The 27,833-nt window shown below is 44.8% G+C and overlaps 1 protein-coding gene across 14 annotated transcripts in view; it reads left to right on the forward strand.

Moving 5' to 3' along the window:
• The window catches only part of JADE1 (jade family PHD finger 1), a 60,907-nt gene extending 33,747 nt beyond the window's left edge, over positions 1 to 27,160 (forward strand). For 12 of the 14 annotated variants that reach the window (XM_004747919.3, XM_013053903.2, XM_045066431.1 and 9 more), the window contains 7 exons: positions 1,289 to 1,476; positions 4,515 to 4,726; positions 7,698 to 7,865; positions 9,210 to 9,326; positions 13,534 to 14,055; positions 19,404 to 19,521; positions 23,317 to 27,160. In XM_004747919.3, the coding sequence (XP_004747976.1) occupies positions 1,289 to 1,476; positions 4,515 to 4,726; positions 7,698 to 7,865; positions 9,210 to 9,326; positions 13,534 to 14,055; positions 19,404 to 19,521; positions 23,317 to 24,227 (2,236 nt within the window). In that variant the 3' untranslated portion in view covers positions 24,228 to 27,160. Of the gene's footprint in view, positions 1 to 1,288; positions 1,477 to 4,514; positions 4,727 to 7,697; positions 7,866 to 9,209; positions 9,327 to 13,533; positions 14,137 to 19,403; positions 19,522 to 21,652; positions 21,802 to 23,316 lie in introns of those variants that run through there. The other 2 variants (XM_045066433.1, XR_006602391.1) reach the window with 2 other exon arrangements.
• The last annotated feature ends 673 nt before the right edge of the window (positions 27,161 to 27,833 follow it).

The raw sequence follows: 27,833 nt of genomic DNA on the forward strand, positions 1-27,833 counted from the left end.
GCCTCCGCATGGAGCTGGGGCCTGTTTGCTCCTTCCTTCACTGTGCTGCTCAGCTGACTGTGGAGGCCCCTCATAGGGAGGGAAGATTCAGGGCCTCTACGCTCAGCTAACGCCTGGTTTCTCTGCTGTGCTGTTGGTTAGCTGCCGGCTTTGTGAAATGGACTCTTTTACCATTGCTGATTATTGTTGTTTTGGGGTCTCTGTGACAAATGTCCCCTTAAATATGCAAGCTTAAATGACCAATCCAATGCTTCCGTAGGCCAGAGTCGTTGGCCCTGCAGGATAAACACCATGTTTGCCTTCGAATCTACGTTTGGGTCACAGCACTGTTTTCACTGTTTGGATGGCAGTCCCCATCCAGAATTGCTCGCCAGGTCATTTTTTTATTTGAGAGTCCAGACCAAGAGCAGTACATGTTAACCACAGCTTATGGAGTTTTTAGCTAAAGCCCTGCTCTTGGTTGAGTTGGAGAAATAACTCCCTTTGGTTTGCCTGTTTTACCTGTAGGTAAAATCACTCTGGTAATTAGTTGATGACAATACTTTGACACTCTTTGGACCACCTGCTGATGGTCTGCTGACATGGCAGTGGAGGGAGGAACTGTGTGGACATGTGGGGCTGTGATGTTGGGCCTAGGTCTTTAGGAAGAGGGCTCTTCCTTCCAAATTGGGAGGGTTTCAGTCTTGTGTACTGTCATTTCTTTTGAGTGGGGTGTAGTGAAAGGCGCTTCAGGTCTTAACAGGTGTGGGGAGAGGGTGGTAGTATATAAGGAGAAGCGGGAGCTTGTGTTCCTCTCCTGGGGTCCTAAGCATATGTTGGGAGAGTCCCCTACTTGGCTAGGCCTCTCAGATTCTTAGCTTGCTTAGTAATGGGCAAGGCCTAATTTTATTTTTAAGATTAGAGGTGATGGGTTTGGCCCCTTGGTTCCCCAGGGTCCTGCTGTGCAGGACCTGTTCGGAAGAACCTGGTGCTAGACCTTCAGCAGGGTGGGCAAGCCTGATTGGTTGAAAGTGACTTAATCACTAACTGTTGAAGCTTTGGAGGTCAGTGTTTCGGGATTGCCAGCAGGTCGGGGCAGCCACTGTCCTAGCTCAAGGCAGGGCGTGCAGTATCCCAGGAAGCCAGTTGGAAAAAGCTGTTTTGAGGATGTCTCAGTATTAGCATGTTTATCCGGTGATAACCTGGGGATTAGGGTGTTGTAAGTGGAAGCAAATTTTGGGCCTTGTGAAAGACTTCCTTTCTTATGGCAGGAAGGGTAACCTGGCTGCTTTGTTTTCTTGTTAACTAGGGTCGTGTCTGAAGAGAAATCCCTCATGTTCATCAGGCCCAAGAAATACATTGTGTCGCCGGGCTCCGAGCCTCCAGAGTTGGGCTATGTTGATATCCGGACGCTGGCCGACAGTGTGTGTCGTTACGACCTCAACGACATGGATGCTGCATGGCTGGAACTGACCAATGAGGAATTTAAGGAGATGGGTGAGAGACCATGGGTTATATTTCTTCATTAATGAATGATGAATAGAGAAGAATTTCAGGCATATGGGTATGTAGCAGAAGCCCCTCAGCATCGTCTGGTGAAGTCCACTCCATCCTACCTTCGGTTTCAGAATCGTGGGGTCTTTTTTGGAGATGAGTGTGTCTGGCTATGGCACCTGTTTTCAAAGGGACTGAGTCTGTGAATGGCTTGTGAATAGAGTGGTGGGATTGAAGGAAGATGTTTTCCATGGGTATGGGAGGCAGAATTCCCCATCTCTGCTCTGATCTACCCCCCTCACTTGCTTATCTCAAGGGAACTGAAGCCCAGAGAGATGAAGCGACTTCCCCAAGATGACAGGAGGGTCTGGTCCTCACAGTTTAATGCCCTGGTGGTGTTTTCCTGCAGTGCTATTCAGTTCTTTCTTCCTGTGGTCTGTTGTTTCTCTCAGGAAACTCCGCACCAGCCAAGCTCACCGTTCTCTCATACACCTCTTATATTTTTACTTCTATGATTCTCAAGTCCTGCTCCAAATCTGGAGTGCTTTTCCCATTCACCTCTGTCCTGTTTTCTTTCTGTGAAACCCCCGCTTGGCTGAATGTTTTGCCCATTGTAGGCTATTTTCTGTAAGTTACTCTTCTTGTGTTTATCTACAGTTTGGGGCTTCTGTACCTCTTTTTACTTGTGCCTCCTGGTGTCAAGACCAGGATTGTAGGTAGGTTGTATCTTACATTGTCACCTCAGGCTGCTAAGTGCTGCTTGAAGGGCTGTGATGAGCAGGAGCACGGAGGTCAGTCAAGTCTGGGCTTGGAGTGAGAGACTGAGGATTCATTAGAACTTGTGCTTTGGGTCCTGGGTTGGGGAGAGGTGGCAGAGATGTCTGTTGGCAGTTTGGCACACAGTAAGCGTTTATAGAATGCTTGGTGGTAGATTTCAGAGCCCTGAGGGACAAAGACTGCTTTTGCTGTGGATGGGTCCCCGAGCCTCACATAGAGCCTGGTGGACAGCAGGTGCATGTTGTGCCACCGCACTCCCTGGGCCTCAGCCTGTTGGATGGGGGCAGTCAAGCCAACTGAGCCAGGAAGGTTGTTGCTTTCTCCTTGTTTGATCACTCACGTATTTTGACAAGGTACAGTGCCTTCCTCCTGGTCCCTGCTTTTAGGTATTAGTGACTAGGACGTTAGCAAGCCAGGAGGTTGTTTGACATAATCTGTTGATAAGTTTTCAGAGCTCTCTTGGAACTGAATACCGTTCAGTTCTAGCTTCAAAGATTATAAAGTTCTGTTTTGTAACAGCTGTAGGAAGACCTGTATCATACACTTGACTAGCTGGGTGTCCTGTCTTATGGTTGAGGGTACAGCCAAAGATGCTGAGGCCTTTGTGGGTGGTTTAAGTAACGAGTACTGGGCTAACTCGCCAGATGGAAAGGTAGTCTGGAATACTTTGGCAAGACTGATATGCGGTTGTCTAACATAAATTGAACATATGCTTTTTAAGATGTTTTAGTTTTTATTGGTCTTTGTTTTTTTTTTTTTTTTTTTTTTTTTTTTAAAGATTTTATTTATTTATCAGAGAGGGGGGTGGAGAGAGCGAGCACAGGCAGAGAGAATGGCAGGCAGAGGCAGAGGGAGAAGCAGGCTCCCCGCTGAGCAAGGAGCCCGATGCGGGACTCGATCCCAGGACGCTGGGATCATGACCTGAGCCGAAGGCAGCTGCTTAACAACTGAGCCACCCAGGCGTCCCATAGTTTTTATTGGTCTTTGTAATGGTAGAAGTTAATTATAGGGCATAGAATTATATTTTCAAAGCCAGTGTTAGTTTCAAAACTGGTAGGAGGAATTGAGATGTAAGTGCCTGACCAGGCAGTTGAGTATTTTATCAGTAACTGGAGTGTGGGAGATGGGTAGGTGGTTTTTTTTGAATATGTGCTTAGAGCTTATCATGGTTAGCAGCTCTGTGTCCTCCAAGTTTTTAAAAACTTGAAGTGTTAATTTGATGGCTTTGTATTTATCAGAATGCATAGAAGTTGGCTCTAATGACCTATTGTTTCTTGTCACTTACGTGTTCTGTTAGAATATTTTTATAACCTGGTTTTTCTTTCTGCATGAGTATTTTCATTGTAGGAAGTTTGGAATATATCCACAAATGGAAGGAAATAAAAGTCTCATCTTACCAGTATTGTAACCACGATAACCACTTGAAATTTATTTTTGATCATTCTTGCATAAGAATGCATTTTATTTGATTCGCAATGAGCTGTTTCCCTTGCTTCAGACATTCCTTGTGTTTCCGTCTCTCATGTGTCTGATTGACTATGCATCTCAACTTTGTAAATTCAGAGTGTGAGGAGGGATAAACCAGTTAAAAACATTTGTGTGCTCACAGTGAAATCTGTTCTCAGAGCAACATTTTCAGTAGCAAGAAAGGAGTGTTATTCAGAAGACACCCAAACTATAATATACCCTTGGTGTTTTTTTTTTTTTATTGAAGATTCATTTATTTATTTAGAAGATTTTATTTATTATGTGTGTGAGAGAGAGTGCATATACATGCACAAGCAGGGAGAGAGAAAGGGAGCAGACTGTCCTGCTGAGCAGGGAGCCTGATGCAGGGCTCGATCCCAGGATCCTGGGATCATGACCCGAGCTGAAGGCAGATGGTTAATTGAGCCACCCAGGTGCCCTATATGGTCATGATTTTGTTATGTATCATATAATAAAATGCTAGTTTAACAATATATGTATTTAATACCCTTAAACCCTTTTGGGATTTATCTTTTGCTTTTCTGCTTACAACACTATAGCTCAGTGCCTGACCATAAGTAACAGACTGTTGCATGGAAGATTCTCTTTGCCTTTTAATTTGAAGATCCTTCCTTGGAACAGTGAGAGGCATTCCGTAGAAAATGTTTGGGATCCTCAGGATGGATTTATTTATAAGATTATTTATGCATTATAAATACAAATATACTAATAATGTCTTACTGTAATGTTTATCAGTATGGTTTTATTAAAATGTTTTTGGGGCACTTTTCCTTTAGGAATGCCTGAATTGGATGAATACACCATGGAAAGGGTCCTAGAGGAATTTGAACAGCGATGCTATGACAATATGAATCATGCTATAGAGACTGAAGAAGGCCTGGGGATTGAATATGATGAAGATGTTGTCTGTGATGTCTGCCAGTCACCTGACGGTGAGGACGGCAATGAGATGGTGTTCTGTGACAAATGCAACATCTGTGTGCACCAGGTATGTAGGCAGTAAGGCCCAGAAAGAACGGAGCCGCCTGGGGTGTGAGCTCACCTGCTGCCAGGGAGGCCAGAGGTCTCCCTCCAGATGGGGCCTGTTTTCCTGCTGTCCTAAGTGAGTGAAAGAGGTGTGCTCTGTGGACGACATCTTTTGTTCCTAATAGGTTCTTACAGTGTCTGAAGTATTTCCTACTACTTTCTTACATCTGGAAGAAGAGGATCCTCTATGGAGATCTTCTTCCCTTGCATAATGTTTTTATTCCCATCCACAGAAGTAAGGTTTGCTTCAGAGGAATATATGCAGCCCCTCTCAACTGGCTCACACCTGAGTTTAGATATGAACACTGGGGGCAGGGGAGGGGGTAATTTCTAAAACTGGTTAGGTTGCTGTATTAGTTTGTTAGGCTGCCATAACAAAATACCACAAACGGGGTGGATAACAGACATTTATTATTTTGCAATTCTGAAGACTGGAAGTGTGAAATCAATGGTGTGTTGTTGGGTCCATGTTCCCTCAGAAACCTATAGGGGAAGCTGTCCTTGCCTCTGTCTGTCTTCTGGTGGTTTGCTAACAGTTATGTTCTTTGGTTTGCAGCTGCACAATTCTAGTTTCTGCCTTTGTTGTGTGACGGTGTTCTCGTGTATCTGTCTTCATACATGGCCACGTTCTCCTAAGGGTACCTGTCCGGATGGATTTAGGGACCCACCTTACTCCCATATGATACCATCTTAACTAGTTATATCTGTTAAGACCCTGTTTCCAAATAAGGCCACATTCTGAGGGACTTGGGATTAGGATAACTTCTTATCTGTTTGGGACTCAGTTCAACCCATAACATTTGCTAATGTGTTCGTTTATAAACTGTGATGTTAAAAGAAGAGTAAGGAGATTCCTTTTCTTAAATGTTACTGACTGTCCTTCGCGTGCTCACTGGCATTTGGTGGTTGTTGGCTACCATCCACAGAAAGGTAAAGCGTCCAGCATCAGTAAGAAGGGTGCTGCGTGATTTTAAAAAGCTCCTGACCATCTCCATCTCTTCTCTCACGTATTCCTTGATGCAGTAATGAAGTAATTTGGATTTCTGAGGGGACACTAGTTTGTATATACACTCGCGATTTAAAAGGCTATCATTCAACTGTTGATGTTGAGATTTAAAACAAACTTAAAGACTCCTGTGGAATACTTCTTTGGGCGACCTCTCAGAAGGAAGAATCAGGTTTGTTCTGAGAAGTTCTTGCTGATTGTGTACTCCTTCTGCTAGAAGGAGGCTTCCCCTCTTCTTGACGACGTCCCCACTGGTCAGCTCATCCTGACAAGGAGACAGGAGGCCAGTCTCTTGCTCTAGTTCTGTTACAGGCCACCTTTTGGCACTAGATTTTCAGATTATCTGGGAAGTTTCCCTGGGATAACAAAATTCTCAAAGTGGCTTTGTTGGGTCAGGATCACTCTGACTACCAGTGTTGCTGTTTTGTTGCTGGTGTTCCTTTCCTGGATGATGTTTCAGTATTTTTTAATGCCATTTTACATTCTTTTTTCCTCCCTGAGAATTTTGTTTGAAAACAAGGGTTCTGCTTGAAAACTAGTTGAACCCCCTCTTTTATAAATGGGTTCACTAACGTCTGGTTGGGCATTGGAACTGGGACTTGGGACCCTGGTCCCCCAGCCCCACCCCTCCGCCCAGCCTGCCATGCGACATTGTCCCTTTGCCCTCACATTTATATCACCGTCCTGTTGGGAGGCTCTTGAAGGCTTCTCTTGAGGGCATACTGTATTTAATTTTTTAAATTTAGCATAGACTTGATTTTCCAGTAAAAAAAGTTCTCTCTTCAAATGTGACTTTTTCTAGAATGCCTGATACAGACCTTTTTAGTATTTGAAAACTTAATAGTGTCTTTTAGCTCTGTTAAAAAATTTTTTTCCAGTAAGTCTGTGTTGACAGTGGCTTACTCATGGCACCGACCTAGGGCTCGGCTCCTAAGCTTCAGTCTTGGTGTTGCTTTACTTTGCTCCTCTCTTCATGCTTGTGGTTTCCTTTCTGTGTCCTCGCTATTCAGATCCCAGAGTGGCTGTGTTTTTCCTGTCTGGAGGATTGGAGCTATGTTACTGTGTCTTGACTTCCTGTCTTCTGGCTTCTTTAAGGATAAAGTTCTGAATAATTTGGTTTTTTTAAATGTTCTGAATGTGCTCCTGGTACCATCCCAGTTTTGTTTCTTCACATTTAACATTTGCTTTTTCTTATTTTTGAACCATCTTAATGACTTTAGTGGTAAAATCCTTGATTTCAGTAGTTTTATGTTGTCTGGTGTAATGTTGCCATCTTGTGCAAAGCAGGTTTTGTTTTAAATATTGGCTGAAGACACCAAATTCTCTTTGTCTACAGGGTCTCATTTTTCTGTGCATGTTGTGCTCACTTGGGAGAGTGGTGGGGTCTAGTGAGCGGATTTTGTTTGACTGTGGGAATGCGGATGCTCCTTAGTTCATTCTTACTTCATAGGCCATCTCATTGAATAGCTTTTGTAGACTCAACTGCTTTGTGCATTTTCCCCTCACTTTGGTATCCCACCCACATTAATAAATCAGAGAAGGAAAAGCTTCCCCCACTTAGCCTCATGGGGTGTTTTGAGAATTTATTGCCCAATATTTAGAAACTTGGTATAGATGGGTGCCGGTAGCAATAGAGTAAAGCAGGTTTCCTGTCAAGCTTTTTGTCCTTCAGGATTTTTCAGGACCAACTTCTGGTAAATAAGGATGTGTTTATCCCTGAAGATCCCAGATACCTCCAGGCTGTTGCTGTGAGGCTGGCTGGCATTTTTTGCTAAAGGGAGAGGGTCTCTAGCTAGGTGGATGTGGGAGTACCTCTATTCTATTCTGTTAAAGTCTTTCTGGTGTTTTTTAAATGACAGATACATGGGGAAAAATAAATCTTTCTTCTTTCTCTGTTTTCTTTGGGGGATGTGCTGTGGCTTCACAGGCCTGTTATGGAATCCTCAAGGTCCCGGAGGGCAGTTGGCTGTGCCGGACGTGTGCCCTGGGAGTTCAGCCAAAATGTTTGCTGTGTCCCAAGAAAGGCGGAGCGATGAAGCCTACCCGCAGTGGCACCAAATGGGTCCATGTCAGCTGTGCTCTGTGGATCCCTGAGGTAGGTGTAGTGCTTAGTAGTAGCCTAGCTTAGGAGTACTATGGGCTTTATAGCTGGGATTGGGGGTGGGGAACCACTCATATATAGGGGTATTTTATATTATAAAATATTATATATATATATATAAAATATATAATTATATTATATTATAGCCGCTGAGTGAAAAGACACCTATTAATTGTTGTCTTTTTTTCCCTCCCTCTTAATCGGAATCTCAGGCTTACTGTCCTCTTGACTTAGTACATAAATTTGTGGGAATGTTAACTGGAAGCAGCATTGAGTTGGACTCTTGGTTGTGTTCAAACCACTTCAGAACTGTGTCCCAGCTGATTCTCCCACTGCTGACACGTGCTGCCAGGAGTGGGCCTGTGGTGGTCTGGCCTGGGTGCTGCTCTGGCCTTTCCTAGGGATCTGCTCTGAGTCCCTGGGCTTGGTGAGCCTTCCATGCAGCACTAGATGGTTAAAGAACCACTGCTTTAGGTCAATTTTTGTGATTTTTATTAAAATTCTAACTTAGCCTCAACCTCTTTAATTTCAGGTCTGGTCTAATTTATTTCAAGTCCCAGACCTTGACTAATTTAATTTGCATGGCTCTCTATGAGGCTGTCATTTGTGATTTAAATTGCAACTTTTTTTGTGGGGGTGGGGGGGGTGTAATTTTGGTGCATTTTTCTTCTCCTGAGGAATATTATCTGGGAATGATTTGGATTAGAGTCCTGGTACCGTTGAATCTCATGGTTTGTTATTAATAGGGATAGAGTTTAGTGATCCAGGCTGAATGCATACAGGATGCCTATTTATCTTGGTAATTTTCCACTTTGAATTGTAGTAATGTTTTCTGACTGGAAAGAATGGTTTTCTTCACTGAGGGAGATGCTAAAATTAGTATGTATTTACTTCATTGTTCACAAACTATTTAAATACATCTAGGAAGGCTTTTCAGTCTTGACCACTTAATTGTGGGCCAGAGGCTGAGTTAGATTGCATTGTCCTGATACAAACCCATCTTTTGCTGTCAGACACTCAGGTGAGAAGTGACTGTTACTAGTTACCTGAGTTCATAAACAGGAACTACCTCCCCCCTCGCCCCACCCTCGACGCATGGAAGGGCATGGAGCATGGGGACTGGGCTCTGGGTTCTCTACTGCTGCTGGCCCAGAGCTGGCACCTGCACTGTCCAGATGCTCAGAAGTAGGGATTTTCCTGCCCTAGAAGAGTGTGTGCATGTCCCTTGCCACCAGCTGGTAGGGTGTCCGTAGGAAAATACGTTTTTGCTGTCCATGCTCAGCTCTTGCTTGTCAGATGGCCTCTGCCAGCCTGTCTTGCTATTCTTTGGGCCTCTAGGTGAGCATTGGCAGCCCTGAGAAGATGGAACCCATCACGAAGGTGTCTCACATCCCCAGCAGTCGGTGGGCGCTGGTGTGTAGCCTCTGCAATGAGAAGTTTGGGGCCTCCATACAGGTAATCCACTTAGTCACAATAGTGTCTTTTCTTTCTCTGTTTTGGGGTTGGATGAGGGAGGGCTCTGTGAACTGTCAGGTCCTTTGGGGATAGGTCTAGAATCAAGGTTCTCACAGCTCTTCTGAGGTTGCTGAGGAAGGATTCGAGCCCAGTGCAAACATCTTTAGCTGGTGGATTCTATCCAGTGTAACCAGAACCCCAGCTGTAACAATTACAGGCAACTCGGAAGTCCACTTGAGACATAAGGCAGTTCCCATTGGTCTCTGGTTTCTGCCTTTATGCCCCAAGCCTGGCACTGAGGCTCTTTCCACAGGCAGACACCTTCCGGGAAGAACCATTCTGGACGCTGGAGTGTTGGCCACCCTCCCAGTGGCCCTTACAGGGCTGGTGGCAGACCCGCCTCTGTGGCTGCCTCCCAATCCTGCTGGTTTCAGTGTGCTCATGAGGTGTGTCAGACCTTAGCTGTGCATTGTTGAAAATCAGCTCGGTGTGCTAATAACTTTCGTGTTTGGTAGAATAGAGTCCTTGGAGCACCAGCTAGGTAGAGGGACACTGGAAGGGTGCTGCACCAAGTGTTGTTTGCAGAAGCTGTTACCTGAATCCAGGTTGGATACCTGATTCGTCAAGGCACCACATGTGTGGGGTGGTGTCGGGGGTGGGCGAGAGCTGCTGTGTGCAAACTGTGTCCACACACACACACACACACACACACAGACGTTAGGTAGATAGAATTATGGAGGGAATGTAAATGATTTTTCAGGTTTTCAAAAACTCCGTTCCAGAGGTTAATTTCTGGGCCTCTTGTTTTTTTTTGTTTTGTTTTGTTTGTTTTTAAAGTTTTTTTTTTATTTATTTGACAGAGATCACAAGTAGGCAGAGAGGCAGGCAGACAGAGAAGGGGGGAAGCAGGCTCCCCACTGAGCAGAGAGCCTGATGCGGGGCTCGATCCCAGGACCCTGAGATCATGACCTGATCTGAAGGCAGAGGCTTAACCCACTGTGCCACCCAGTTGCCCCCAGGCCTCTTGTTATTGGCATTTAGAGTCATGACTGAAGAGGACTAGGATACTGCTTCATTCCCCAGGTCTTCATATGCTGTTTGTTGTGGACATTGGCCCTAATAGAGGCCAACTCCAGCTCTTCCTGTAGGAGGTCCACGGCGCAGGACCATGGGCTGGTCTTTGGTCTCCACAACACATGCTAAGAGCAGAGAGAGGCATTGTTTTGGAGTGGATTCTCTCTCTCTCTTTAAAAGATTTTGTTTATTTATTTGACAGAGACAGCGAGAGAGGAAATACAAGCAGGGGGAGAGGGAGAAGCAGGCTTCCAGCTGAGCAGGGAGCCCAGCATGGGGCTTGACTCTCACAGAAGGCAGACAAATTTAACAACGGAGCCATCCATCCAGGCAGGCACCCTCTGGAGTGGCTTCTTTTGATGCAGATGACACAACAGATCAGCACAGATATGAACTATTGGGCTTGGGTTTTAAGGAAATGACCTCATTGGGCAAAATCATTTTGTATTTTGGGTAATATTTATTTCAGTAAAGTTATCTACTGACCAGAGGTTTTAAAAAATTTTTCATTTTGTAAGCCTGGTGTTTCTACTTTTCTTCATTATTACCTCTACTGGAGTTCAAGGATCCAAAATGTAGCAAGTATTCAGAGGGTGAGGCACGAGATAGGTGGTGGGATTTGGCTATACACCTTGTGTGTAGGGTTTTTGCACATCAATTGAATCAGTTTAAAACTGAAACATGGCAAAACCCTCTGACTTTTTGGGGAGAGAATGGAAGGGAAAATTTTTTAAAAGCCTCAGAATTAAAAACAAGCATTAGAGCCCTGCAAGTGCGTTTCTTGCATAGACCTGCTGATGTGAGCACTTGCAGAACACAAGCCCAGGGAGACCAAGGGAAATGGAAGTTACTTCCTTCCATGTTAGCTGATGTTCTGTGGACAGAATTTATGCTCTTTTCTGAGTACACCAATCCTGGTCCTGAACTGGTGTTTCTGAGAGGTGGGTGACTGAGATCTTCTGTTTCTCTTTTGAAAAGAACAATGGTAAAATGACATTTTTTGTTGCCACTGACCTTTTTTTCCTAGAACATTAATTTGAAGGAGTCTTAAGAGGCCAAGTATGGTGGATGATTTTTCATATCTTCACAGAATAGATTGATTTTATTAAAGAATTCCTCTCTGAAATGTCTGCAGCTGGAAGGCTCTGGTTTATGTTTCTGTAACATCTGTTTGCTGAGTCAACCTGAATAGGAAAACCCAGAGGAAGGCCGTTTGGCGCTTTTACAAAGTCCTGTATAAAATATTCTGCTGCAGTTCATTCCTCTTTAAGGTTGGAACGTTTTGGTTAGATGTAGTTTAAGCCAAACCCAGATAGTGTCTCATCATCTGTTCCCACTTTTACTTCCCACTTGGCTGTGCGCTAAAAGGGAGGAGCACTTTGTCTTTTAATGATAGTGGCCAGGTGTGTGTGTGTGTGTGTGTGTGCACGCACGCGCGCGCTTGCTCTGCCTGCCACTAAAGCTGATTTCACACATTTCTTGGAATTGAGGTTATTTATAGGTAAAATTACAGATTTATGTGAGTTCATGTGCCTGAAGTGTTTGTAATGGGATTGGTGAAGGGAGCTGGATTTTCTGTACTTCTGTGTAAAAGAGACTTTATAAAAATGGAAGAAATCATGGCTGCCAGTGTGTCACCTCTTAAATACTGAAATGATCAGGGGAAAAAGCCCCAACTCCAGCCTCTGCTATTTGTAGTTCTGGGATTCAGGGTCTGTTGAATGAGTTTAATTAAGCTTTTCAGCTGGCCTGCGGCCACCGGGTTCTATTCCTCTCTGCAGTCTTGGTGTGCCCAGGGATCACTTGGCCTCACACAAATACAGTGTTGCTTTTAAGGGACTGGCTTCAGTCACCACAAGGAAATCTCCTTCCAGGGATTTGCCCAGTGAGATCAGATGGGGAGAAGTTAATGACTTTTCTCCTGCTAGCCTCTGGCTTGCCATCTACATCAAGGCTCTAAATTGTAGCCCTGATCAGGCAGGGAGAGGGACAGTGTTTAGTGAGGTGGGAGACACAGCAGGGTGGGGCCTGGTCTTTGGGTCATCTTCCCTGTGACCCATAGGAAGTGGGTTCTTCACAGTTGTTCTACCACACTGCAGTTTAGTCTCGTGATGCTGGGCCTCCCCTGGCCCCAGAAGCCTTCTGCATCTGGTGGAGCCTCTTCACTGGCGAAGAGGCTCCACCTCTTTATAATCTGTTCTCATCCCCCTTCCTGTGCTCGATTCTCCTTTTACCTGTTCTTTCCAGGAGTTTTTTATTCATTCTTGTCAGACTTGGCTGCTTGGAAGAAGTGTACTATTTATTTTCCCATGTGTTCCCTTCCTGGCTGGAAGTTAGCAGGAGGATTCATGTTCCTTGAAAAACTCTTAGTAGTAGTTATTTTTCCTGAAGAGATTCTTTTTCAAACGTTTTATATAAGCACTTTAAAAAATTAATTTTATTTATTTATTATTTGACGCTGAGCAGGGAGCCCGATACAGGACTTGATCCCAGGACCCTGGGATCATGACCTGAGCTAAAAACAGTTGCTTAACCAACTGAGCCATCCAGGTGCCCCTAATTTATTTTTTTTTAAGATTTTGTTTATTTGTCAGAGCACAAGCAGGGTGAGCGGTAGAGGGAGAAGAAGGCAGGCTCCCTACTGAACAGGGAGCCCAGTGTGGACTCTGGGATAATGACCTGGGCACAAGGCAGATGCTTAACCAACTGAGTTACCCCGGTGTCCCTATATAAGCGCTTTTAAAAGAGTTCAAATCTAGGAAAACTAGTTAATTCCTCAGAGTTTACTCTGCATATTGAGCCCATGTTCTTTATAATCTGTGCCAGGCCACTTTTGTCTAAATGTGCCATTTGTGTAATTGTGTCTGCCTTAAGAGGCGTTTCGGATGCAGTTACTTTTCTAAGAGTGATGGTTACGTTTATGAAACCTTTCATGGAAAGAGTTCCTTCCCTTCAGTACCTTTTTTAAGACTAGACATGCCAGGGTTAACTGAGGTAGAGAGCCCTCTCCTGGCACGTGCTTGAAGTACCACTCTTCCTGTGTGTGGATGTAAAGAGGGTGCCCAGCACGGAGGGCCTTTAGCCACTGTCGCTCCATAACCATTTTTTCTCGCGTTCTCTGTGTTCTTTCCAGTGCTCTGTGAAGAACTGCCGCACGGCCTTCCATGTAACCTGTGCTTTCGACCGGGGCCTGGAGATGAAGACCATCTTGGCAGAGAACGATGAAGTCAAGTTCAAGTCCTACTGCCCGAAGCACAGCTCACATAGAAAACCGGAGGAGAGCCTCGGTGAGGGGGCCACACAAGAGAATGGGGCTTCTGAGTGTTCCCCTCGGAATCCGCTGGAGCCTTTTGCCAGCCTTGAGCAGAATCAAGAGGAGGCCCACCGGGTGAGTGTCCGCAAGCAGAAGCTGCAACAGCTGGAAGATGAATTCTACACCTTCGTCAACCTGCTGGATGTGGCCAGGGCCCTGCGGCTGCCTGAGGAAGTAGTGGATTTCCTGTACCAGTACTGGAAGTTGAAGAGGAAGGTCAACTTCAACAAGCCCTTGATCACTCCAAAGAAAGATGAAGAGGACAATCTAGCGAAGCGGGAGCAGGATGTCTTGTTTAGGAGGCTGCAGCTGTTCACTCACCTGCGGCAGGACCTGGAGAGGGTAATGATTGACACTGACACCTTGTAGTGACTTAGAAAAGAAGATTGCAAAGAGGCGGCTGCTTGCCCAGAGCAAGGAATGGTAGCCAGTTCCTTTACTCCCAGACCCTTGTACACACTGCAGCATGAGGTTGTGTCAGTTAAATATATTTATGGGCTGGTAAACTCATTGTACATATGTGTAAGACTGCCACAGAGTGGAGAGCTTCTCTGTGATTTAGTTTTAAAACACTTTCCCACTAATCCTTGTTGTTCTGTAAGATCATATGGGGTGTGTCCCCTCCCCTCTTCCTTCCAGTACTAGAGGGAACTGAGCCCCAGGAAGACGACCAAGGGATTGGCTCAGAATTGTTTGCAGATGGAGTTGGATTTGATTCATGGTGGGGGCAGGCAGAAGTAAAAGATTCTTGTTCAGACCTGGGGAAACACTGGATGCCAGTGACAGGCTCATCAAGGAGAGCTAGGCACTGCTTCTCTGGCCCACCCTCGTTTCTTGGCTAATTCACAGGGACATTCCCGGTACCGTCCCGGGGGCGAGCAGGCAGTGGGTGCCGATGTGTGTGCATGAACTTACATACACATGCGTATCTGTTCCCGGAGGTTGTCCTGGCAGTGAGGTGCTAAGGCATCACTGAGGCAGAGTATATACTGTGCGTGTGCGCTTGTGTGTCCCTGTCCATGTGTGTCTGTGGTGTGTCTGCGGGGCTGGGGCGGCGCACAGGGCTCTCTCATCTATCTGAGGAGCCCTGAGTAATGTTCAGTACACTACTTGATCCCACTACTGGATTGTGAATGTAGTGGCTTTTGGCTGCCTGGAGCCTTGTCTGATGTTACTTCCTTAAACGTGTGGCTGCTTTATGCCTCCCCAACTCTCCATTATCTTTGGAGCCCCAGTCTGGACCTCCCTTCCTGCTACAGGAATAATTAGGATTGGGCTGTCTTCCCTCCAGGGCCTCCTATTCCCCATAGGTAGTTTCTGACTGAGGTTGCTAATTGGGGATGCATCTTAGAGCACCTTCTGTGGCAACTCCCCTGACTGCCAGCTACGATTAAATTCATTAGTGCACAGGAACTGGGACCCAAGCTCTCTGGCCTGGAGCATCCTGCACTGAAAGGCACCCCAGTGGCCTGAAACAGTTACCTCGTCGCCCCGAAGCACCTCACTTATTAGCAGGGAATGATTCACCTGCCTGGGAGAGGATCTGACACAGAGATAATTTGAAATGAGAGCGTAGGCAAAGAGCAGGGATAAATCAGAGGAGTATTAAGCTGAAAAAATCCAGCTCTCACAGAGACCTGTGTGGCCCCGCTAAAGATGGCATAGGTGCGGAAGTATTTAGTGTGCATTAGAGATCCTTTCCGAGTGCGGAGGGCCAGCTTGTTGCAACACCCCCTCTTTGACCAGGTTCAGATTCTAGATTCAGGGGGAGGCTGAGCCGGAGGAGGGTTTTTGAGGCTCTTGTGCTGCTGTACCCCCCCTGGTGGTGAGTGTAAAGAAGACCTCGCTTCAACCACCTGTGTGTGGCATTTGTAAGAGAGGGAGGAGAAAGGGATTCGGAAAGATAAACTGGAGTCCTGCTAAGAAGCCATTATTCCCAGCCTAACGACCGCGGTATATGGGGTTGCATGAGCTATGGAGTCAGATAGTCCTCAGGAGGGAGGACGAGAAGTCTAAATGTTTGGACTGTGTTTGTCTCATGATCACCACAGAATAAAAGTGTAGAAAATGCTTGTGGTGTACTAACTCTTTTCTGTACTTCAGTTACTCAGATTAACACGCACTTATAATTATAAATTCTAAACATTTTTTTTTTTTGGAGTCCTTACTGTTGGTTTTTAAGTAGAATGATACCGATGATGTACGAGAAACAGGGAATAAATCAGGATTTTTGTGTGTGTGTGTGTGGCATTACTTACATTATTTTATTAAAAGCCTAGGCCATTTTAGGGAATTTAGTATCCATTTAAAATGGGCTTATTATAATGAAAAATAAGTTTCCAGAATTTGCCACAAGGCCAGCTATGGTGGAAGCTTTAAAAAACATTGAAACCCGTACTGTGCTCCTGAGAGCCGCACAGTGCTTTGTAATTATAGACAATTAAGTATATCAGGCCAAAGGTGTATCAGGGCAGGGGTGACCGGAACAAATCCTAAATTACTTTTTCAATTAAGTTACAGTTCTTCTAATTCACAAAGTAGTAGTTCATAGAGACTGTCCTGCAGAAGCCATGGATACACGGGATTATAATCAAAGCTGTGGTTGGTTCTAAACGGACAAATGAGTAGCCTTCATTAGAAATGCGAACAACTGATGAACGATAATGTTGATAGCTCTTCTTGCAAATACACACCTCCGGGCATTCCACACCTGGGTACAGCTCTGGATGGCAAAGTTAGGTGGCAGGAGTGCATTTTAGAAGGGTTTAGGAACCCCCATTTTTAAGAAGACGCAATTGCTGAGGTGTGGTCCGTGGCTATGTCAAGTTCCCGAGGCTGCCACTTCACTCTGGTGGAATCCCTATCCCCTAGACATTGTCTTTTACAAGATGCAGTAAATGAGAACTTTCTCAGAGATCTGCCTCCTCTGCACTTGGGGCTCATGCGAAGGGGCCAGCTCCTGGGAGACTGTCCTACTCCCCACTCAGTGGAATGGTCACCTCTGAGAATCTGATAGAGGCTACAGGTGTCCCCAAACAAAATGCATGTTGAGCTTTAGTGTGTGAGCAGTGTTTGGGATTCAAGAAAACTCCTTTAAGACCATTCTTGGATTCCAGAGGGCAGTGGTTCTCAGAGCGCAGGCCCCAACCAGCAGCAACAGTACCTGGAAATGTAACAGAAAGGCAGAGTTTTGGACCCCACCTCTGACTCCAGAAACGGTGGTGGGGGTGGTTAGTGGCCAGCTTCCTGTGTTTTAGGGTCCCCTTATGTTTCTGTTTGAGAATCCCAGCTTTGGGGGGGAAGCCTGACTCTGGTATAGTGTGGTGTGAGGGCGTACCCATGAACTGGTTTTTTGGGTAACTCCTCGCTGGCAACTGCAAGAGGATGAAGGAGGGGAGGCTGTTTGGCTGAGCGGCGTACAGGAAGGGCCGAGCATCCAGGAGTAGCAGGGGCTGCTGGTGGAGGTTGTCCTGTGAGGAGTGTTTTGTGCATAGGAGAGGGAAGGTTTAGTGTGCTTACTAGTCTAAATGTGGTGAGCCAGGGCTAGGTTATTCAGAGGTTCATTTGTCCCAATGAAAATTCACCTTGGCCTTAGCATTTTGGGGTTACAGGTAGAGTTTTCTTATCAGAGATCATGAGGGCATAGTAGTGGAATTTGCCCACTTAGCAGCAGGGTGGAAGCCTTTCCTGGGGATAGTGGTTGAAGTGATCAGAATTAAATTTAAATAATATGCAAAGTTCAGGTACCCTGGTTTCCTTATTTTCTGTTTTCATGGATACTTACAAGTCAGCTGTAAGTAGCTTGGGTGTACATCTGACTTGAATAGAGTAACTTCGCTTGTTCTCAGGATGTCAGAATTTGTTTCTGTTTCCTATTTCCAGAAGTCAGATTCCTTGATGTAAAAACCGTTGGCCAGAAGTTTTTAATCTGTGATACAAACCTAGTCTTGCCTCTTCCCTCTCTTTGGCCTTCCACGCTCAAACCCCCGCCCTGGTGGAACAGTACTTACCAAAGATAATAGCCTGTGAGCCACTTCGATCCCCATATTGGTCAGGATTTTTAGAAAGGACATCTTCCTGGCCTGGGGCTCTGGGGCTGTCAGAACAGGCTCTGGCCAGGGTGAATTACACCAAAATAGTATTGACTCTGAGATAGAGTGATTTTCTTCTCAATTCTTTAATTCTGAGATTACACATACACACGCACACATGTCTATGCATCAAGAAGAGCTGTTAGGAGGATGCTGAGTAGCCCTCCAGGTGATGAGGGTCCGCAGAAACCTGACGGGGTGCTCCTGCGATAAGCCCGGAAACCGCCATAATGCAAAAAAGAAGAAAACCAGCCAGCCAGCCTATCCCTCTCTATGCCTCCTTTACTCTTGGAGACAAGACAGCGGTGAACTCAGGAAGAGCAGCTGGAACGGTTAGAGTTCAGAAAGGACTGGAAACCTTAGGGGAGGTTCTTGCACAGAAGCCGAAGTGCCAAGTCCTGTGTGTGGGACTTGTTGCCACCCTTATGGGAAAGGTCGGGAACTCTCTTCAGCTTGTTCAGTCAAGGTGGCAGGGAAAGGGCTTGCCCGCACCTCAGGAAGACAGAGGGGTTAAGGGAGTGTCGCCGCGCTGTGCCTGAGGCGGAGGTCCTGCACTTCCGCCGCCGAGCTCTAACGGGGCTCTGGTCTTCATCTTCCTGAAGAGGTTTAATTGTAGCTCTGGGGTGTTGAATTTGACATTTGTGTTTTCAGGTGCATGCAATCTAGTCAGGTTTCCCAGTGGGTTTGAGGACTGAGAAGTTAAGGGCATTTATTAACTATTTTGTTTTCATATCAGCTAATCATAGGTGAGGTGACTTTAAAAATGGGGAACAAATCTAGGGGTCGATTAGTTCATATTGGTTAGTGGGTGTATACGTGGGATCCCCAGCAGCTGTGGTCAGATGCCAAGTGGAGCTTTTAGTACTTGGCTCTTTTTTGTCACTTACGGATGAATGTGGAAGAGGGCAGTGGCAGTTGGTGGTGGTGATACAGGGAGTTGAACTTGAGATGCTGACAGCATATCAGTGGCAAAGCAAGGAGGACATTTCCTAGGTTTATATTCTAGAGGAACACAGTAGCTCCCTGTACGCTGCAGGCATTTCAGATGCTGTCCAGTTGATAAGTTTACTTGGATTCTGGTACCCATTTGGTCTTCTAGTGGGCTTGGTGCAGAGATCATTTTGGCAGGTGTAGGCAAGGATATTCCTGTGATGGCCCTTGACCCTGTGCTTCCCTAATTCCATCTTCAAGAGATGCTTGATAAGGTGGCTTCTGAACTGCTCGAAAGCCTTCCATCAGAACTCATGGGGAGTGGCTCCTGAGGGGTGGTATGCAGAGCCCTTTGGCAGGAGGTGGCATATCTGGACTTGGATCCCAGTGGTCTTCCCTGCTGGGATGAGCCTCAGGCTGGGTGTGGTGGACGAGGTAGGGCTTCTGTTCAAGGTCCCCAACCAGTCTCTCTTCCATGTGGCTGCTGCCTACACGGAATCCTAGTTAGCAGCCCAGAAGTGGTTTAGAGATTGGATAAAATGTTGAAGTTCATCTTGATTTCGACGTCACTCACAGCCCTAGTAGAACACATTTCTCAGGTAAAGAAAAAACACTGAAGTACCGTTATGATGTGTTGTTTACTTAGCGTCTTTATTCTCTACGTTCTAGGTTCGGAACCTCACTTACATGGTGACCCGCAGGGAAAAGATTAAGCGGTCTGTGTGCAAAGTCCAGGAACAGATATTCAATCTTTACACTAAGCTCTTGGAGCAAGAAAGAGTTTCAGGTATGCATTAAGCTCTTGTAGGTCAAACAATAGTGCAGGGGTTTGTAAGCCTTCACGTTCTGGGAAAGGAAAAAAAATAATAGTTTCTTTAATTTTCTTTTATGTATGCTATAGGAGAATCTTGGAAGCACTGACTTTTCTATTTCAAGAAAATCTTTGGGCATCTGAAGCATCACAGTATAGGGAAAAGGGCTTTGGATGTGACCTCTGTGACCTCAAATAGGCATTGAATCCTATATCCTCTACTTATAGGCCAAACACAAGCAAGCCCAAGTTTTTGGAGGCTCCCCCATCCCTGAGAGGATGATCTCTCAGGCTTCCTACTGGGAGCTCTTGTGAGACTCGAGAAGCACAGCAACTTTTCTGGTGTGTTGCAAAGCACCTGATAATTGTTTTTTTTTTTTTTTTAAGATTTTATTTATTTATTTGACAGAGAGAAATCACAAGTAGACGGAGAGGCAGGCAGAGAGAGAGGGAAGCAGGCTCCCTGCCCAGCAGAGAGCCCGATGCGGGACTCGATCCCAGGACCCTGAGATCATGACCTGAGCCGAAGGCAGCGGCTTAACCACTGAGCCACCCAGGCGCCCAGCACCTGATAATTGTAAAGTGTCATGGGGATCCTCATAGAGACTTACAGATTATCTGGTCTTTGGATTTACCTTGTAAGGTGTGAGAAATAAGATCTGTTAAGACATTATGCTTAAGGCACACATCCATGTTGAGATAACATTTCCAATGCACATTTTGGTGTAGGTGGAAGGTTGGATGTTTTTGAGATTCAGCACCAAGTGTTTATTTAGTGCCCTCTCTTCTACATTGCTCTGGGTTAGGCAGAGTGAACAAGGAAACGAAGATACATACTTCCTCCGTTGTGGAGAGCACATCTGTTACTTGGAGGCGGGGTGCATGCTAGGGCAGGTCCTTGAACCTCTTCGGGATCCTGGATCTGTAAGAGGGGCTGGGTTCTGAATCTCCACCTCCCCTGGGTCTCTGAGTACTGACATTCTGTGACTGTGAATCCCGCAGAGCCAGCATCTGGAGGCTCTGAGGGGAAGGAGATCACGGAGTGGATCAGGCAGGTCTTGGGACTTCAGGGCCCTGTCCCCAGGCCCACGCACTTGCCTTGTGTGGCCACAGAAAGCTAGCTTTTCCTGCTGCGGTGACTTTTTGTCTCTGTAGATGGCTGACACATAGGAGCAACAAAGAAGTGGTTATACCCTATTACACTGAAGTCCAAATTCTGGTTTACCTAAAACTAACCACATGAATGGAACTAGACTTAAGTTGGTCAGCTGAACAAAGAGAAAAAAACTTAGGGAGTTTGGAATGGTATTCTAGAGGCGTTGTTACACAGGGAATACTAATGGCATTAACTTACTAATGTTACTTAGATAATTTTCTTCCCGAGAAGAAATATTTTCCAGATGTATCATTAGTTAGAGTTTACAGTTGTAAGACTTAAATTTTTGTTAACTAGGGTTCATCAGGGAAAGTAGTTTGTTTGATTCGGAGTGTTTCAAGTGAACTTCTTTCATTCATTATTCCTACTTGAATGTAAATACATGGGACCTATTTTATCCCTTGTCTTTGTGGCCTCCTGTAAACAGCTGTCTGTAGATGCCCCAGCTTCTGGCCAGCATAGGCCAAGCTGCCTGTGCTGCCCTTGAGCAGGATTCTTAATGTATGTTGTGCCTGTGGAGTTGTGCTATTGGAGGGCTTTCTGTGACTCTGGTTAAGTTGTTATGTAATGAGTGATTACCTATAAAAATAAGCCGTAAAGAGCATTTTCATCTGATTTCACTTAAGAGTCTTTTTTTTTTTTTTTTTTTTTTTTTTTTGGATGTTGCAGGCAGCTTTTTTGCTTTTCATGGCTGAGGTTTTTATATGGGGGTGATTGAGATTCTTCACCAGGTTAGGAAGTGTTTTGTGTAACATAGCTGCAAGGAAATCCTGCTGCTATCCCAGAAAAGGTAAACCAACCCTTCCTCCCCATACTAAGTGTGATGGGTTGAAAGCAACATTAATCTTTCTGCAGGCTCCCACAGGGAATGAAGTGGAAACCCTTTAGGATGCCTCTCCCACCCTCCTTTCCAGTTCTAGACTTTCATCTGTATTCTTACTCATGCCGCAGGTGGATCCCCAGTCTTAGAAGATAGATGGTTCCAGGTGAGGAGGAGATGGCCACAGCTTAGACATGTCGGTCAGGGTCCATGGTTTGGATGTGTGTGTGAAGCTGAGAACGGCAGGGCTGTTCTGTAGGAGGAGCATGTCCTCACTGGGGACCATGCTTCCAGGTCCTGCGGCCAAGGCTTTTCAGAGACCTGGATCCCAGGTAGATGGAACTCAGAGCTTAGAAAATGTCGGTCCCTCTTACCTTTGTTTTCCCACAGTAGGTGACTGAGGAAGAGAAATGGAAGTGTGGCATGAAGGTTGACCTGAAGGTTTGATCCTTGAGAAAGCAGGCAGTCTCTGGCCCAGTGGATTGTAGAACTCCCTCCCCTGGGGCACCCACATGCCTTTGTGTTCGGAGTGCTCCATTGAACTCCATCATGTTTGGAGTTGCTCGCTCTGTTCTGTTCACACGTGGTGCCCGTGTCTTGACTGGGCTCCTGCCTGGCAGAGCTTTGCTTTCCTGGTGGTTTATACCTTATGGGAGACAGAACATGAAAACAGCTCTTTATAGATGTCCCACAGGCTCTTGCAGAAACGTGGTCCTTGTGATAAAATCCAGTGTGTTATGAATTCATTGTTTTTCACACTGAGGGTTATGATTCCTTAGTTGGTTGTGAGATGAATTCAGTGGGTCACCACCAGCATTGAAAGCATGTGACATGTCAGTGACACATCTGGGTGGGGAAGGCTAATATGATTTCATGAGATGTGAGTTCTTACTGGGTTACATTGTGAAGTTTTAGTTATTGTGATTTGTAGCAAAAATGTTTGCAAAACACCATTTTAACTTATCCTTCTCGTGTTGGATGACAGTTCAGTTTACTTCCACAAATAGGCTTTGTATATAATTGTGAAGATTTAAAAGACATTTACTAGGTATCAAGAATGATTTTAAACTAAACCTTCCTTTCTCATTTCACGTACATACAGTTATTTATCCTCATCATAGCCCCGCGAGGGTACATTTACTTTGGAGAAAGAAACTCTAAAGATTTTCATTTACTTATTTGAGAGAGACCGTGTCAGTGTGAGAGAGGGTGCAGGGAGGAAGGGCAGAGGCAGAGGGTGAGTCTCAAGGGGACTCCATGCTGACCATGGAGCCCGACGCAGGGCTGAGTCCCATGACCCAGATCACAGCTGAGCCGGAAATCAAGAGTTGGGTGCTTAACCGACTGAGCCACCCAGGTGCCCTTGGAGATTCAAACTTCTAAGGCCCCAGTTGCTGCCCTTGTGATGCTCTCTTTCTTGGCTCAGAGGCAGATGCCTAACCAGGTGCAGGAGCAGAGGCAGTGCTTGACCAGGGGCATTCTGCATGGATTCCTCTTTGAAAGTCAGATCACTTGTTTTGTTTGAAGGAGAATGTTTCTCTTGGAAAGATGTTTCATGAACACTTCTGTGAGCTTCAGCTATTTTAGAAAATAGAACATATTAAATCAAGTCTACAGACTGAATGCAGATTCTCAAAGCAGATAATATTTCTGTGTAAATTTTTATAGACTGGGTGGTTGTGTGTTGTACTGTTGGGTGGGTAGATTGCATTACTAGGGCCATGCTAAGGTTGTAGAATTTTATTTTTTTGGATCTGCTTCTGTAATGTTTTTCTTTGTGGTTATATGTTCATAGGTGTGCCTTCTTCCTCCTGCTCCTCCTCCTCACTGGAAAACATGCTTTTGTTTAACAGTCCTTCTGTGGGCCCTGATGCTCCCAAGATAGAGGACTTGAAGTGGCATTCTGCGTTCTTCAGGAAGCAAATGGGTACTTCCTTGGTTCATTCGCTGAAAAAGCCCCATAAGCGAGATCTATTACAGAACAGCACTGGGAGTGGAGGCAAAACCCTGCTGAAGCAGCCGGACCTGTGTGGGAGAAGGGAGGGGATGGTGGTCCCAGAGAGCTTTTTGAGTTTTGAAAAGACCTTTGCAGAAGCACGTCTCCTATCAGCACAGCAGAAAAATGGGCTGGTGATGCCAGATCATGGGGACAGAAGAGACCATCGTTTTCATTGTGATCTTAATAAGGGAGACTTAAAGGACAGACCTTGTAAACAGAGTCACAAGCCTCTCAGGTCCACAGACGTGTCCCAGAGGCACCTGGACAACAGCAGAGCTGCCGCCTCCCTGGGAGCGGGGCAGGCAGCACCTGGCACGAGGAAAGAGATAGTGCCCAAGTGCAACGGCTCCCTCATCAAAGTAAACTATAACCAGACTGCAGTCAAAGTGCCTACAACGCCTGCCAGCCCAGTGAAAAACTGGGGCGGATTCCGGATTCCAAAGAAAGGGGAACGGCAGCAGCAGGGAGAGGCCCATGAGGGGGCCTGCCACCAGCACTCAGACTACCCCTATTTGGGCTTAGGCCGAGTTCCAGCCAAGGAGAGGGCAAAGAACAAATTAAAATCTGACAATGAGAATGACGGGTATGTCCCTGATGTAGAGATGAGTGACTCAGAGAGTGAGGCATCAGAAAAGAAATGCATACACGCCAGCAGCACTATCAGCCGGAGGACAGATATTATCAGGAGAAGCATTCTAGCCTCTTGATGAAACCAAGATGGCGTGGGGGCGCCGCGGGCTTTTCGTGGAGTTGCTAGACCAGAGCTCTGATGTGGGGGACAAGCAGAACCCCATCACTCCTGAGCTACACAAACACATTTACTTGCAAGTCAGATTGAATTTTTTTTTTCCAGAGTGCTTTATGAATCACTGTTGTGAGAAGTGTGTTATCTGCAACTTGTTGAGGAAACCCAAGAGTAGATTGTAACCCTCAGACATTAGTACTTGAGGCTGAATTAAACACTAAGAATGACTGAAATAAGTCTTCAGAGGGCAAGGCTTACGGAAGCCTCCTGAGTTTGTATTGCCCTCTGTATTCTTCCCAAAGCACAAACTCTTGGTTACCTGAATATGCGGAATCAGATGCAGTTCTTGAGAAACCCTCACGTACCGTTTAATAGCCCATAGAACTTACTTCCTAGGACTGTGGTAGATGTTGAAGTCATATTTATACTTTGGCCCACAAGGCTGTTTTTGTTGCATTGTAGTTAGAGGCAGCAGCTCAGAAGCTTCAGTGACTCTAGGGAATTCATGTGTAAATTAGAACAGCAGATGGGGAAGAAAGAATTAAAAAAAGGTCAGATCTAGAAGATCTGAAGGGGCAGGGGGGAGCTGCTGCAGCTTGCAGATTTAGGGTCAGTATAGCAAGGTCCTGTTGCCTGAAGCACTTGAGTGTGTTGGGGGTATGGGACTGGTGGAGAAAGAAGCCATTAGAAAGTTCTGTGAGAAAGGGCAGTTGGTCTCATTTTTATCAGTCCTCTTGACCTTCCTCTTCCCTAACCACTTCCTTTTGGGCCAACTTTGGATCTCCCTGGCCTTTGGCATACCTGGCCATCTGGCTTCCAACAATACTAATGGCTATTCAAGTTCAAGCGATGAACTTCCAGACTCTGGTGACATACTTCCCAGAGCCAACCACTATTGCATATGTTGGGGAATCCGGGCTTCCAACATGAACGGATTCCTTAAGAAAAAGGAAAAGAAAAAAAAGAAAAAAGAAAAAAAAAAAGCAAAATAGGTTATATTTTAAAAACAATAGAAAGGCAATAAGTTGCGATAACCTCTTACCATTGACCAAGGTTATACGGGAAAGAGACTGAAGTGTAATAGGTTTCCTGGAGTCAGAGTTCTAAGCTCCAATTCGTAACTTGGACTTTCTAATTGCAAATGGCAATAACTAGTAAGTTATCAGCAATAATGAATTTAGCATTAAATTTGAGTACAATGTTCTGTTTTTGCACTCACTGTAGTGCGTATGTATTAAGACAGTGGATAGTGTTAAAGTCCTGTTAATTTTCTTTGGAATTCAATGTAGTTGTGAATCAAACTTAAGGAAAGTTTAAGTAGCAATGAAATTTAGAATTATGGGCACTTGGAACAAGCCCAGCTTCCCCTAAATTATCCTTAGTTTGTTAATATCAGTATTCAAATTCCTGATTCATTTATACATCTGTTTCCATGTGGCAGGGACATTCTGATACTTAACGAGGGATGCTTTGAGTTCTGTAGTTACCTTTCAAGTCTTCCAGGTGATTGTCAACAGCAAAAAAGGCTTATGGAATTCCATCTTGCTATGCAAGTTTTATCTGATGATCAAATAGTAGATCTGACACATCCCCATTGTATGTATGACATTTTCAAACCAAGTCTTAAACTTTTCGAATACATTTTAGTAGCTAATTCAGGGGAGGGGAAAGAATGACCCAGGTTTTTAGATTGACTATTTTTGAGCTATGGGGCTCATTCTGAAAGACTGCTGTCCAGATAAGCTGTTGCTACAGATATTAGGAGCTTCTTAATGAATCCAAGTTGTACATTTACTCATAGCGTAATTTAAAAATCAGATTTTTTGCATATGAGCAAAAATGTTTTTGTTGGATACAGAAGAAGGTGGATACTTTTTACAGTTACCTTTTGACCACAGCAACAGCTCTGGGTGAGAGTAGAATATATAGAGGGGTAATCTGTCAAGCCATAGAAAGAAAATCTAAATTTTAGTAAGTATATGACCTCTCACCATTTTAAGAGGTACCAGATTCATTTGCACTATTTAGGAATGCTAGTTTTGTGCAAAAATAATGCCTTACCTGTTTTTCCCCACATTTAGGTTGAAAAGCTTTCAAATGTTCCAAGTTATGCTGAACCAAAAAAAACAAAAAACAAAAAAAAAACAAAACAAAAAAAAATAAAAACCCACACAAAAACAAAACACAAAAATAAAAAGCCCACACTTTTTATTCCTGCTTTGAAATGCAAATGGCATAGAGCACGGTTTCTCTGACAGTGTAATGATAGCTTTGTAAGTTAGTTCACGTCCTGCTGGGAACTCTGTATGAGGCGGCCACACGCAGCACCCACCCACCCCACCCACTTGCACTCTCTTAGTAGGAGCCATTTGCTCTGCTTTTCCTTTCTTTTCTTTGAAGCTTTATCTTTCCTTGTGCATCCTGACCAAGAAATATCTTTGATTATGATCAATGTATTATGTCAAAATGTAGGCTAGTTAAACTTTTGTAAAGTTGCCTGGAATGTCATTTGTTAGGTTATAAACACAAAATCGAAAATGAAGGGTTCTATGTGTTGTGTACAAATCTTAATTATTTTGAAATGGACAAACTTGTCATTACATTTGTAACCTTGTACAGAGGATTTTTCACTATGTGCCTAGCTTGGTGTCCATTCAGCTAAAATTGGAAAAAAAAGGTGCATGAAGAGTTAAAAAAAAAATCAGAAATTAAACAAAGTATATGTAGAGATGACTATTTTATATTACATGGCCCAATCCTGTATTTATTTCTACCCCCTTTTTGAAAGTATTTATAAAACTAGTTGAGGACAGCTGTATTTTTTTGTTGAACTATTTAGTAGAATTTGTGCCTTTTTGTCTGTATGTGAATAAATGCTGTACATTTTGCAATACATTTTTAAGTGTCTTTTGAAATCTGATTTTGCTACGTGTTTAAAGATGTATATGACATTCCAGTCCTGAATTGGTGTATGTAAGTCAACTGTTGGACCGTTTAGGAAGAAGAGCTGTAGGGGACAGAGCGAGGAGCACAGATTGACTGGGCTGCTGTCTGGCCCAACTCTGATGGTGAGACACTGGAAAATGATGACCGTTTATTTTTAGTCTTCCCTGCCTGAAGTTCTTTCCAGAATAGTTTTTGACCTGAAAGTAACCTGACTGCAGGGTCAGGGAGACCTGGGTTTAAAGGCTAACTGAAGCTTATCAGCTATGGGACCTTTGCCAAGTCACCTACCCTGCATAAGCTTCCATCTTCTCTTCTGTAAAAAAGGATTACATCCCACTGTCTACTGGGGTAGGGTTATTGTGATTTTTCAAGCAAGTTCATAAACATCTAAAGCATGCAGTAGGCACTGAGTAAATGGTAGACTATGTTAGGAACAAGGCCTTGATTTCAACAACATGTTGACCAGTGAGCCCTCTGAGGCAAGAAATGTATTATTTAATGACAGGAAGACTTTAAGATCCTTCAAAAATAATTTTTCAAAGGCTAGTTTCATTAAGTGCTGTCTTTTGATCACAGAATTCTGCAACACTAGGAAAAAGAAGAGATCTCTGCACTCTACAAA

This window comes from Mustela putorius, unplaced genomic scaffold, assembly GCF_011764305.1.
Source record: "Mustela putorius furo isolate JIRA1106 unplaced genomic scaffold, ASM1176430v1.1 tig00003866_pilon_pilon_pilon, whole genome shotgun sequence".
NCBI classification, from domain to species: Eukaryota; Metazoa; Chordata; class Mammalia; order Carnivora; family Mustelidae; genus Mustela; species Mustela putorius.